The following is a 12,688-nucleotide window of genomic DNA, read 5'->3' on the forward strand; positions in this document are numbered from 1 at the left end:
GTGATGGAAAACAGGTCAACAACAGGGTAATGCCAGAAGTATTCCTGCTTCCACTGTCTCTGCACTGATCTACCACCTGAACCCAAAGTAACATTGACTATCATGACAATGAAATACTTCATGTGATGGCTCTACTTCGGAATAAAAATGACACAGTGTTCTACAAATTCAATATGCCAAAGAGATCAGGTGATTGTGGTACAAACGCATATGAAATATTTCTGTGTGCGTTTGTGCATTTGATTTTGTTTTTACCTTAGTCCATTTGATTTCCTGGTTTGACATACATGTATTGAATGATTACTTCCAGGTTGAGATTTGTACGTATGAATGAATAGTAAGACAAATCCTACGAGGATAAACTCCTTTCATGTGTGGACCACTGATTGACAAATGTCAAAAGCAATCTGATGGTGACAGTGGCAGCTGTCTAATCTTTTGATGGAAATGCAATCCTACATTGAAAGTTCATCTTCCAGTTGTACAAGAACACTTTGTAGATCAGCTTTTGTCAAAATCATGACAGTTCTATAGGTTTTCATAGCGGTATCATCGAATGACCATGACCCTGCCAAAACTGAATCACTGTCTCCGGTCACAGGATAATCAAAAGACAACACTGCTTCCTGCAAGAGATAAGACATGTGTCAAGAACCTTTGCAATGACCAAACTCAAGTAAATGTTGCCACAGGCACCTGAGCATCACAGAATCTGACAATTTTTTCATATGACTGAGACTTGTGGTGGCAGCACTGCGTACATCACAGGGCTCGAAATTAACTTTTTTCCCTGGTAGTCCGATTGGGCTACCATTTTCTGAAGTTGGTAGCCCAGCGACAAGGTCTGGTAGCCCATGCATGAATTAAGAGGGGGTTTTTGTAAAGGATATTTTTATTTATATCTAGACAATGAACGATTTATTTTGCATAATTCTATCCAGGAAATAAATTTTCTAGTCTTTTCACATTAATACCTGCAGATCATAGCCTTAGGAGAACGGTATAGCATGTGCAGTTGACAACGGTGACGCCTCAAAGTTTCACGAATTATTCAGACATACGCAGAACTTTAACATGTAAATTTTGATGTTCGCAATACAACGACTTTTCACTCAGCATGTGTAAACATAACATGGCTAAAAATAGATTGGCTATGAATTTCAGGATGACAACTTGGTACAGTCATGTTCCTAATACTTTCGTGGCAATTTTGACTATATTTCCCCACCATATCATGGGATGATCTCATACACTTCGGAAAGCGAAATTTGTGGATGGCCCGACAGCTTTTTCTTTGCAGTTTGAATAATTTTGTGTTTAATTGTGATTGATAAATTGTGATTAAATAACTATGAAAATGAATTTTCATTGGCCATCATTTCCCGAGCCTGTTATCAAAGTACATTTCAATATTTTATTCAAAGTTTGGCGCAACAAAGTCGACATGTCCTTCTGTGTCCAGCTGGGTTGACTGTATGAGCGCAGGTCATCTCACAGCGATCAACATCATGTCGCCCACTGTAGTAATTTCAAGCCCCAGGCTTTGGTAGTCCGTGTGGGCTACCATTTCATTCTTTTTGGTAGCCCCAGGAAAAGTTGGTAGTCTGTGGACGCGGGACTACCGCTAATTTCGAGCCCTGCATCATGTGCTGTAACATGAAAGGTCAATTAACATACTGAATCCACAAAGTTTAACCCAAACCTTCATCACAGAAATTGTAAACATTTCTTTCATAATCAAAAAGAGCAATCAAGGGACAATGTGCTGAGTATAGGGGAGATGTGAAGTACCTAAAATTTTCTGATATTGAAAATTAAATAAGACTGCTATACCCAGGGGGAATATTAAACTTTGATTTTCACAAAAGCAAGATACTGATACTGAAAATTAAAAAGGACTGCTATACTCAGGGGGAATATTAAACTTTGATTTTCACAAAGCAAGACTGAAATCTCTATGTACTCTACCAAAGTAAAATCCACACACAGCAGACCAGCAAAGGCCAGGACCCATTCCACAGTAATGCACCAGTTTGTCTATTTGAAAACCTATAAGTTTATGTGTCTGTTACTTTCAGTAAAGGTTACTATTTGTACACATGTGTCATGTGTGTAGATTTCTTGGAGATTAAAATTGCCAACATTCTTTTGATTTTGGATGGGTAAGGGAGCTTACCCAGAGTGTGAGAATTGATTTCTATTTAAAGGAATCACAGTAATGTTTTCAAGACAAGCCATTGTCCCCATGATGGCACAGTTCTTCTTCATATCAGCTAGCAGGTTTTCATTTTGGTTGATTTCACAAAGGCTTACAAAATAATTACTGGTAGTTCCTACTGAAATTGATGCAAAATGCCCATTTAAACCCTTTTCCTGCCAAGTCCATATTTCACCATCAGGTCAAGATGATTAAAATTAATGAAACACAACATATTCCATATAGTGTATTTTAACATAATACTGTACATTTGAGGGCTGTTGAAAACATAAATACCGGTACTGTAAACTTGATATTTTTGGACTAAAGATGCTATAACATACCAAGCCAAGTGGGTGAAAATACATAATGTTTTGGCTCAATACCTCTTTTTACTGACTTGAAGGATGGGGAAGTGATACTGTCTGGTGGGAAAAGGGTTAACCAGCTTCTACATTCAACCACTTCTCTGAAATGAGTGGTACTATACATACCTTATGGAAGAATTCATCTTCTGGGTTTGAAAATTGTAAATCTGTGCCCATTTTAGCATTCTTTTCTTTTTTTCGATGACCCTTGACCCTGTTCACTGTCCACCACCTCTTTGAAAGTTTTACTGATCAGTATGAAATTTTCGAAGGCATAATTCATGCCTTTACTCACAGCAGTTTTAATGTCTTTCCTGTGAAGACAAGGAAGAAGCGGCATTGTTATGACTCAACACGAAATTTGAAGCACAGAAATCATTGCACTTTCTTCCCATTCCATTTCATACATATTGTAAAACCCTTATAACAATAACACTTCCATTGTGAGCTTTTCATTTAGTGTCCAATCCTGTAGGTGTAAAAGTCTCAGATCTTCAACTTTGTGTGAACACACAAAATACACCATGACAGACTGAGTCTCTTATTACAAACTGATTCATCCAGACATTTCATGGAGATGATGTAGGTTTACCTTGCTCACCCACCAATGAAATAATGTAAAGACATTATTTCATGGAGATGATGTAGGTTTACGTCATATTACATTGCTCACGAAATAATCTAAAGACATTATTTCATGGAGATGATGTAGGTTTACGTCATATTACACTGCTCACCAAACAATGACATAATCTGAAGACATGATTTCATGGAGATGATGTTGGTTTACCCCGTTGTGTCATCAGATAATGACCTTAGTAAGTGCTAACAAAATCATGGTTTATAGCAAGTTCACATTCCAAAATGGAGCTTGCTAGCAATAATATGCATCTCTTTTCTTCTATTGCCTATTTTTATTTCACTCTCACTTTCCTGAACCTCTGGCATAGTGCTTGTGGAAATAGAACAAATGATGCATACTGTGATCTTGATTTGATCTTTATCTATTATCTTTTTATCTTGATTTGACTTTCAAATTTTAAAGGGCACTTGTGCGCGCATTGGTGCTACTGTAAAAGGTAAATTGACTTTTCCTGAATTTTTTGTGTCTTTTGACTGTTTATCAACCTACCTTTTCAAATTTTGGTGGATTCAAACCAAAGAATGTACTTACTTTGGTCTGACGAAATATAAGAGAATAGAATAAATCTGCAACAGCAGGCACTTACTGTAAACTTTTATGTTGAGGCAAAGCAATCTGGGGTGGTACATTCACAAATCTGTCATTCATGAGAAATCCCACTGGTTTGGTGTCATCGGAGAGTATTTTCTGTAATTTGTCAACTTCACTGTCACTGCAACATTTACTACATTGCCCAAGAATGAGTGACTTGATCTCTTTGATGCAATTGACATCCTGTAAGATAGTGAAAATAGCAAATTAGAAACTGTAAACATACACGTATGTACCTTTTACGCAGCATGTACCTCGCAACTTACTACAGAACTTAATATTTTCAAATAATTGATGAAGGCAGTCCTGTTTTTTGACATTTTTTGGGTTCTCTTATTTATGGGAAAGTTAAAGGTATTCTACTGCATATAAATACCTACGCTCAGTTTTTGATTGTTCACATTCACCAAATTCACATACATACAGTTACTGTACTATATTTTTACGGCAAGATTTCTGACATACATGAGAATTTACACTATCAAGATACCTGGGAGCTGAAGGGAAGCGTTGCGATAGCCAACACTTGCTAGAGTCGAGAATCACAAATTCTCATGCCAAATACAGCCAAAGCAATGTTGAGATGTGCCCTTCAAAGCACATTTGATCTCAGAGATTGACAATCCTGAAGATGCTTGAAATGGATGGTGTTTGCAAAGTGTGAGAAGATAATGAGGTTTACCTTTCTGTCTGTTATGTTTATGACCGTTGTAAATCCAAAAATATCATCATCATCATCTTCATCATCAGAGTCACTATCAGCGATGAGATCATTGGCACTTTGCTAAAATCAAAATCAAGCATTGTAATTTTATTCTCACCTCCCTGCCGATATATGACATTACCACAATTTCTTAACAACCTTTCAATTTCCTCAACAATATTTGAAGTACCGGTAAGTGCATTAGAGAGCTAGGCAGTGGGTAGTTTATACCCTGAAAGTAATGCTGGTATTCACCTGATAGGAGCAATGAAAACACTGGTAAAAATTCTGGTATACATTTGATTGACAACACGAAACGTTCATCAGTTGAATTATGCAAATAGCTTCCCTTATTGAGTGAATCTACAGCCTGGAGAGTGAAATGCCACTTGACATGTCATAGATGGTGAAAAATATTTTCAACAGTGTTATAATAGGTGTATGAATATTGAACTTCCAAATATCAGTAACACTTAGGTATATCTATCCGACAAGCAATATTAGTTTGTTCATGAAAAATCACGCTCAAAATGAGCAAAAGTTGTACTTGAATGATTAAAATATTTGCTTTAGGTAATGAAACCAGCAACAAGTTCAGCGTTCCTACCTTGATCACACTTCCAATGTAGTTCTGGGAAATGATAAGTTCTGTCAACTCTGATAGATTCACCTTGGCTTTCAGGAAAAGCTGACAAAGGAATCAAGAATACATCATATGAGGGACTACCACACTGGCCATTGTATCCACAGCGGTATTGATTAATCATAAAAATTGGTAACGAAATTTTATGTTTGTGTATTTTCATAACTGCATATGCTTGAAAAATTTTCTTACCATACAGTCATACATAGAATTTGATGTCCTCAAGAGCACCAGAACACCTGGCAGTTACCTGCCCATTTTAGTGAATCACATTTGATATTATATGCAAGACATGGTCAAAGCCCTTGGCTCTGGGTAAATATGACTGGCTCTTAAATGGAATTTAAATGGAAAATTAAGGTTCATGTTCTGGCAAAGTACTCATAATCATCAATCAATGCAATTCACTTCTGCAATGGGATTTGTGATTGTCAAGTTGATTGTGCACTGTCAGGCTAAATGCACTGATCATGGTTGTTCCAAATCTTATGGGCACACTTTCCGCAGAAATACCAGAAGTTTAAACTCAACAAGGAAATGTGATTACGAATTGGAAAAAATCTTGGATGAAACATGTGAAACACAAATCAGAAGAAATTCGGCTCTAAATTAAAAGAATTTGAGATTATTACTTGCTGTAAAAGCCTCTTGATACCATGAAAGTCTGTGTCTATAGGTGGGAGGGCTTCAAATTCCACTTGAACTTCCTAAAAATCCAAAGGAAAGAAAATGTTAACAATGAACATGTACTGGTGCATTAAAACCACCTTTTGGAAGTTTATTATGGTCCTTGTTTAACAAATATTCTTCAAGTGATTGAAATTTCATTCACTGAACTTGGCCTTAAGTTGAAAGATCAATATTTATTCAACAGATGTATATATTGACTGCAGAATAGTCTATAGTCATAGGTTATAGCTAGGTGAGTTAGAAGCCTCTCTTAAACATTACATGTATACTTCTCAGTAGGTTTGCCACGCTATCAACTCAGAAATCAGTGAGATAGAGTTGAAGGATGCTGAAAACCAAAAAGTGACACCTCAATTCACACATATGACGATGGTGACGTTGACACATATCAAATCACAGTAATTACTCTTTCTTGATCTGCTACCCTACCGATTGAAAGCTAGTATACAGTAAAGTTCCATTCAGTAGTCAAACATGCTAATTTTAGAGACTTTTTTGCTTGAACTCAGTATATTTACCATTTACAGTAAATTGAAAGTGTGCAAACATTCTTCTGTATGATCTGAATTGACTGGCACTGTTTAGTCACTGCTCTCTGGTGATTTATCCTAGAACCTTGCTGGAGTTTCTGAAGTCAGAATCTATGATGAGGTTCTAGCTTTAAGATGATCAGAATATTGAGCTCAGAACATGGTCATGCTGAGGAAGCTTTATTGACAAGTGGCTGTTTATATGTGATGGTGTACAAATATGTCAAAAAAAATCACCATTCTATTGTGTAAATGATTCTGCAATCCCATTGCTTCATGTGCCCTCTATCCAAGCCAACTTGAGGCGCCACAGACTCACAAGTTTTCTGACTAAAGAAAATTTTACATATTACATGTGTTTGTAATGGGCTGACTCCAGGAAATTTCGATAAATTCCTGGATGGACTAAAAGAGTTTGAAAATCTTGAGAGTTAGATGGCGCATCGATAGTCTAGAATTTAGATGGTGCATTGATAGTCTAGAATCTAGATGTCTGATGGTTCTTTTGCTTTCTGTCCCATGGGAAAGGCAAAAGGCCCTACAGACCTCTAGATTCTGGACTAGCACATTGATGATGAACAGCACCTAAGAAGATAGGGTGTTATACTGCCCTCACTGGTCATGTGAAATATTTCCACAGCTCAGATATCATTTGACAAATACCGCGCCGTGCTTTGCACCCCACAGTAAGTCTAACGGGCATACGGGGCTCCACAGATGAGTTATCAGTTGTTATTGACGACTTGACGCTTTACAAGTTTTAGTACACTTTGCTACAAGGGATAATGCAAGCATTGGCATCAGTGCAAGTCTAAATCGAAACGTTTGAATTTCGAACACCATCCACGTGCGTGCAGAGTTGGTGAGATTCGCCTCTCAATCTTAATGAACGTTATACCTCATTTACATCCATATCGGAACTGTTTTCGTCCGAATCCATTTCTTCATCAACGTTGTCGCCCACATTCCCCTCGTTGACCATGTCGTCGTCGTCAGCTGCTTGCTGGACAGTGCGTCGTTTCTTGCCATGTGTAGCCATTTTTTGTTGACCCTTGACCCGGAATAATTCTGTACTTCCGGGTCAGACGACAACACTCTAGGTGTCTGTGAGCACGGTCCCTCCACCGTGCTGTGAGTGACGAGATCTGAGCTACTCCAGGTAAACTCATGTTTAACAAGTAGTTTTGCCGTGTGCAGGGTCGTTACCGAGTTTTGATGTTTCTAACCTTTACAGTGCAATGACACTTTTCATCGTTATACTAGTACTTTTCCCTGACTTGTCAAAGAGAGCGAAAAGTCTGAGACCTTTCCCACTGTGGGGACGACGATTGTTGATGTTGTCATTTTTTGTGTCAAGTGTCGTCTGCTTTCCTAGGTGTACAGACTGAGAAGTATAAAAAAAGAAGATGGCATAGATATAAGCTATAAAATTTGTCATGAAAAAATATTTTTTCCAAAGCTATGTCGATTCTCCCACCAGGCTAAGAAAACAAAGTTACTTTATCAGCCAGACTACAAATTACAATGTTTTTTGACCAAATGTACGTCACACACATATTGACATCTGATCTTTTCGGAAAACTGCGTGCTCTACTACATCACAGCAGCTATGGGCAGGCTTACAAATACGTGCATCTACGCAAAGCAGACTGCGGCTCTCCAAACAAATTCCTGCACCATTTTCAAAAATCTGTTTATTTTGTTATTTGTTTGCACAACACCTTTTGGTTTGTTTGTGAAGTTAACAATATTTTGAGGGGGAAAAAACTACTTTTTCACTACATCATTTTGCAGTACATAAGGAAATATCGATAGTGTGAAATACCAAACTTAGTTTGAGCCAAAACAAGGACATAGTATTTGATATTTTGCTTGTTTCGATTTTCATAGTGTAGGGGGTTATTCTTCAAACTAGTGCGGGAGAGATTCTCGTTTATATTCATTTAATTTTTTACTCTTTTGATATTTTTAATAGATATTGTTGTATGTTAAATAGTCATTCTAAGGCAAAAAGCAAAATGGTCCAGCAGAATCAAGTCACCCACACCCCCAGAAAGCAGTAAAGAGATGTTGTATCCAATGAATTAGCTTACAAGGTTATAGTATGAATTGCTGAGAAACATATTTTTATAGATTCAAAGAATTGCTTCTCTATCACAAAGCCAACACAACAACAGTTTTCCTTTCCTGGAGGCAAAAGCATGAATAATATGTGTTCAATTCACACTTTTGTAATCGATAAGAGAAATTTTCCTGTGGAAAATGCTTTAAAAGAAACTCTGAACCTTTCACATACATTTAATCAGAGAAGCTATAACTTTTTTTGTCTAAAAGAAAGAGAAAAAATAAGGGCCTGTCCAGAAATTTAAATCACGATTTGAACTTCAACTTTGCATCAATTTCTTGTGTGAAGAGGATAAGGAAAAATGAATTGTAATTTCTCTTGAAAGTGAGACTATACTTATATTAAACCAATTAATTTTCTTTTGTACAAGCTCTTTCTTGGAAAAAAAACCCACTGACAATGTTTAGAGGGCTTCCATTTTCAGAAACCTTTCCCTGGGTAAAGTTATTACTTTGATTCTGAATTTTTCTTTTACATACAGGTTGTTAGGACTGCACCACAAAGTTCACTTTTTATATAGCAGCACACGTGACAAGATTCTGTCTAAATGATTTTCTCTTCAACAGTCACTTTGTGTTAAAATAAAGCTGACAAGATAAAGGTGCTACTTCTAAGAGCTCCCCGTGAGGGAGCAGAGCCAGACCCATACCATCAGGTACGTTGTCATTAGCACATGCATCATCTAGGAGGAGCAATGTCAACAGTATGACTTAAGTTTAAGTTTAGATAAAGTATGTAGTGTAATTGATATCTGTACTATTACTAAGCTACAACTGAGATTTAAATTGAAAAATGCTATATCATGTTGTTCAAGAATACTAGTATACATGAATCGATCTGAAATTCAAGTTTTTGTCAGTTTGCAACAACTATAACATCCTGACGTACTGAAGTGTACTTTCCTTTGGTAACAAGTGAAATTTGGTGGGTTTCCCACCTACAATAAAAAGATTATCAAAATTGATTTCATATTTTATCTGCACAGGTATTTTGACAGACTGATTTGTGCAAACCTATTGTAAAATATATGACATCATGATCAGTCAATATTTGATAATGTTCCTACTCCGTATATAACAATGTCTCAGCTTTATTTGCAATGACCTATTTACTTCGGCAGCTGTGGTGGCATTTCTTGATTAGCCTGGGGTTACGAAAGTGCCCCAGGGTATAACCTAATGGAAATGGCCACCTCTGTCAGCTGGAAAGCACTATGTCAAACTTTCTTTGACATCAGAGGCAGTCTCATTATACAGGATAAGCTTCAAAAGATGCTGCAGATCCATCTTCCAAATTCTGACATTGCCAACTCTAGCATAATGTACTGACCATTATGTTCTTTGAACCATGCCAGTTAGAAAAACATGTTATCGGAGTATAAACAACCTCATTTTGCATATACATGTGTTCTGATTGATTCTTAGTGCACATGGCTTTGTTTATACTGCAGTGCACTCAAATTCCCTGTTAGGCCTATCCATCAACATTTGTTAATCATTTCTGCTTCAGTGCTTTAACACATGACATAATCTATTATACTCCACGTGTGAAGCCTACTACTACAACCACCTGTTTTCACTTGTACCCTTTCAGATGTTGTGGTCTTGTGGTTTTCTAAGGGCTTACAAGCATTAGGTGCTCAGGATTTTGCTCTACCATGTGCATACATATATGCTCTGAAACAAGCTTAATGATTCAGTGTTTTTGGGTCTGTGTAGGGATTTTTCAAAGTATCTCTGTGTTAGTCCTATATACACATAAATATTGTAATGCAAAACACATCTTTGTCATGTTAGTTGTAAGACTTACTTGCCCCGTAGTTTCCTGTATTTATTGTCATCATTGTGTGAACCTCACATTTTACTGTCTCCATTGTAAATTACATCGAAGGATACTTTCTTTAAAGATAACCCATGCAGTTTTCACCCTCACAGCAGCAAAGACAGGGATGTAGAAAATAGCCGACAGCCGGCAAAAACAACCGGCTGTCAGCTAAAATTTTCCGGATGTGAAAATTTAGTTTAGTTAAAAATCAAGACATTTTGTACAAACTTAATGTGCACACACACTACTTATAACCGCCTGTACTTTTATTTTTGCCACCTGTAACCAAAATTTTCTACATCCCTGAAAGACATGATCTATAATAACTAAGTCAAATTTTGCTTACATCTGAGATGATCATTTTTAATATCAGAAATAATTTGCATTATGTTTCTCTGCTTTCACCTACACTGTCCATTGGAGAAGTCCAACTTTCTCATGGAACACAATAGGGTCATACCAAGTTTGGTGGTCAAAATGGTTCTGTGTAGCAGGAAAACACTGACATAATTTCTGAAACATTCCTTGCGTGTGTATCCGTTTCATGGTCAGGAGATCGTATCATGCGAAAGACGATGAGGTCACCCAGGTTCATTCCCCATAGACTTTGAAGAGTCATAAGCACATTCCTCATATCATCACTGCACTCGTATACTTGTTTCTGACCAACTATAATGTTTTGTGATCAGTGTATCTTAGAGGACTATAGGATTGTTGAATGTTTCTGATAATTTATTTTAAGTTGGTGGCTTCGGTACTTTTTCATTCTTTTATTTAGGAAGTGACTTTGATTGAAGATATCTGATCTAACCAGTATCAGTTTCTATCAAAGTGTTTACCACTAAAGGAAAAGTCTATCTAGTATATTGATGTTTTTATCCCTAAAACTTCATTTATATTCACTGGACATGCAAGCTCTCTCATTTGTTGATGGATTAAATTAGGAGACAGCTGCATGGATTTACAAATGCTTCTTGAATCTTAGATTGTGGTTATGGAAAAGGCAAAGGGAGAATTGATATAAAGAAAATTGGGCCTGCGTAAAGTGAATGGATATTCATAGTCATGCGTAATGTACTGTATAATAATTATGTAGGTTTCATAATAAGTTTCCATATAGCAAACACTGAATAAAATGTATTTATTAAAAAGTATTTATATTCCTCATTGTTTTAAAGTCTTTTATTTTGTTACTGCTTTGTAATGTAGATTTTTGAAAATGCTACCAGCTTGTTCCAAAATGGAAAAGAATATGCTGAAAAAATCTTTGATGAAATATAAACTGTGGAAAAAGTTACAATTCAGTAAATTTACTATGGACTGCAGGAGCTTTGATTGTCCAGTAATAGGTTTCATATTGATTCTTTTCATACTTAATGACACCATACAGGCAATTGCTGTCATGCATAAAATCAATTCATTCTCTTTGGCAGAAGTATAACCCATTTGTCAAATTGAAAGTAATAGCCTTGAATGTTGTCTATATGTAGCAAATAAAAACAGATAATGGTAAGTCATGAATTACTCTGACACGTAAAATTTAAACAATTAAGAGAGTAATAGAATCCTGTATCATACAAAGTAGGCTGTTGTTAATGAATATTTGTTTTCAGAATTAAAAAAATTAAAGAACATCAGACAGCAGTCAGAGTTCCAGAACTTAATGTGGGGACCTTCATTTCTCATCATAATTATGATCATCACAGTGTTGATCAGTTAGGCTCAGTGAACGGCAGGATGGTCATTCCACTTTCAGCATCATGTGAACATGAATTCCTCTTTTCATCTTTCACTCACTACAAGCCAAGGACATACTTGTATTAACCCCTGGGTCTGTATGACCAGGGCAGTAATTAGCTACAATCATACTTAAACTAACAAATATGTACTTTGGTGATCTCTCTTCCTTAAAGTCTTTGAAAAATTTCTGTTGCACATGTTCTGACATTCCAATGGCTACTCTTATGTCAACTTCAATTTGCAAGCACAAAATTTATGCTGTCACTCTGAAAAGATGAATGCAGGGAGGAGATAGTATCTGAAGTTCTATTCTGGAGATAACAGTCCATGAAAATACAGACTGCCAACTGTGATTGTGCTTTCTGGATACAGAGACTGATATGGATACCACAACATTGTGTCATTTTAGTGGTGCTTACGATCTGTGGTATCATATGTGGGAAAACACAACAGCCAAGAATAAACAGATGTATTTGCATCCGTGCCAAACCTTTTCTGATCTTGATAGGCATCTTTGTGGCATTTGCATGGCCAAAAGCCAAGACATGTCAACTATTTCTGGATGTGGGTCGCTTTCTTCAGGGAGTATCCAAGTAACTTGCCTTTTCTGCAGCTATCGTGCTCTACTAGTATG

The 12,688-nt window shown here is 36.7% G+C and overlaps 2 protein-coding genes across 2 annotated transcripts in view; one reads left to right on the forward strand and one right to left on the reverse strand.

The window, feature by feature from the left end:
* Positions 1-260: 260 nt before the first annotated feature.
* Positions 261-7,435, reverse strand: LOC139119926 (BRCA2 and CDKN1A-interacting protein-like). The gene is given in 8 exon segments (XM_070683886.1): positions 261-626; positions 2,692-2,764; positions 2,766-2,879; positions 3,795-3,982; positions 4,482-4,583; positions 5,110-5,190; positions 5,778-5,852; positions 7,264-7,435. Coding segments are annotated over 8 exon segments (945 nt in total). The 5' UTR covers positions 7,405-7,435; the 3' UTR covers positions 261-455.
* A 53-nt stretch (positions 7,436-7,488) lies between these two features.
* Positions 7,489-12,688, forward strand: part of LOC139119928 (uroporphyrinogen-III synthase-like) — a 32,387-nt gene continuing 27,187 nt past the window's right edge. Inside the window, exons 1-2 of the mRNA XM_070683887.1 lie at positions 7,489-7,524; positions 9,057-9,145. The gene's annotated coding sequence lies outside the window, so the exon portion shown is untranslated. The remainder of the gene's footprint in view (positions 7,525-9,056; positions 9,146-12,688) is intronic.

The sequence above is a fragment of the Ptychodera flava genome, chromosome 20, assembly GCF_041260155.1.
Source record: "Ptychodera flava strain L36383 chromosome 20, AS_Pfla_20210202, whole genome shotgun sequence".
In the NCBI taxonomy this organism is placed as follows: domain Eukaryota; kingdom Metazoa; phylum Hemichordata; class Enteropneusta; family Ptychoderidae; genus Ptychodera; species Ptychodera flava.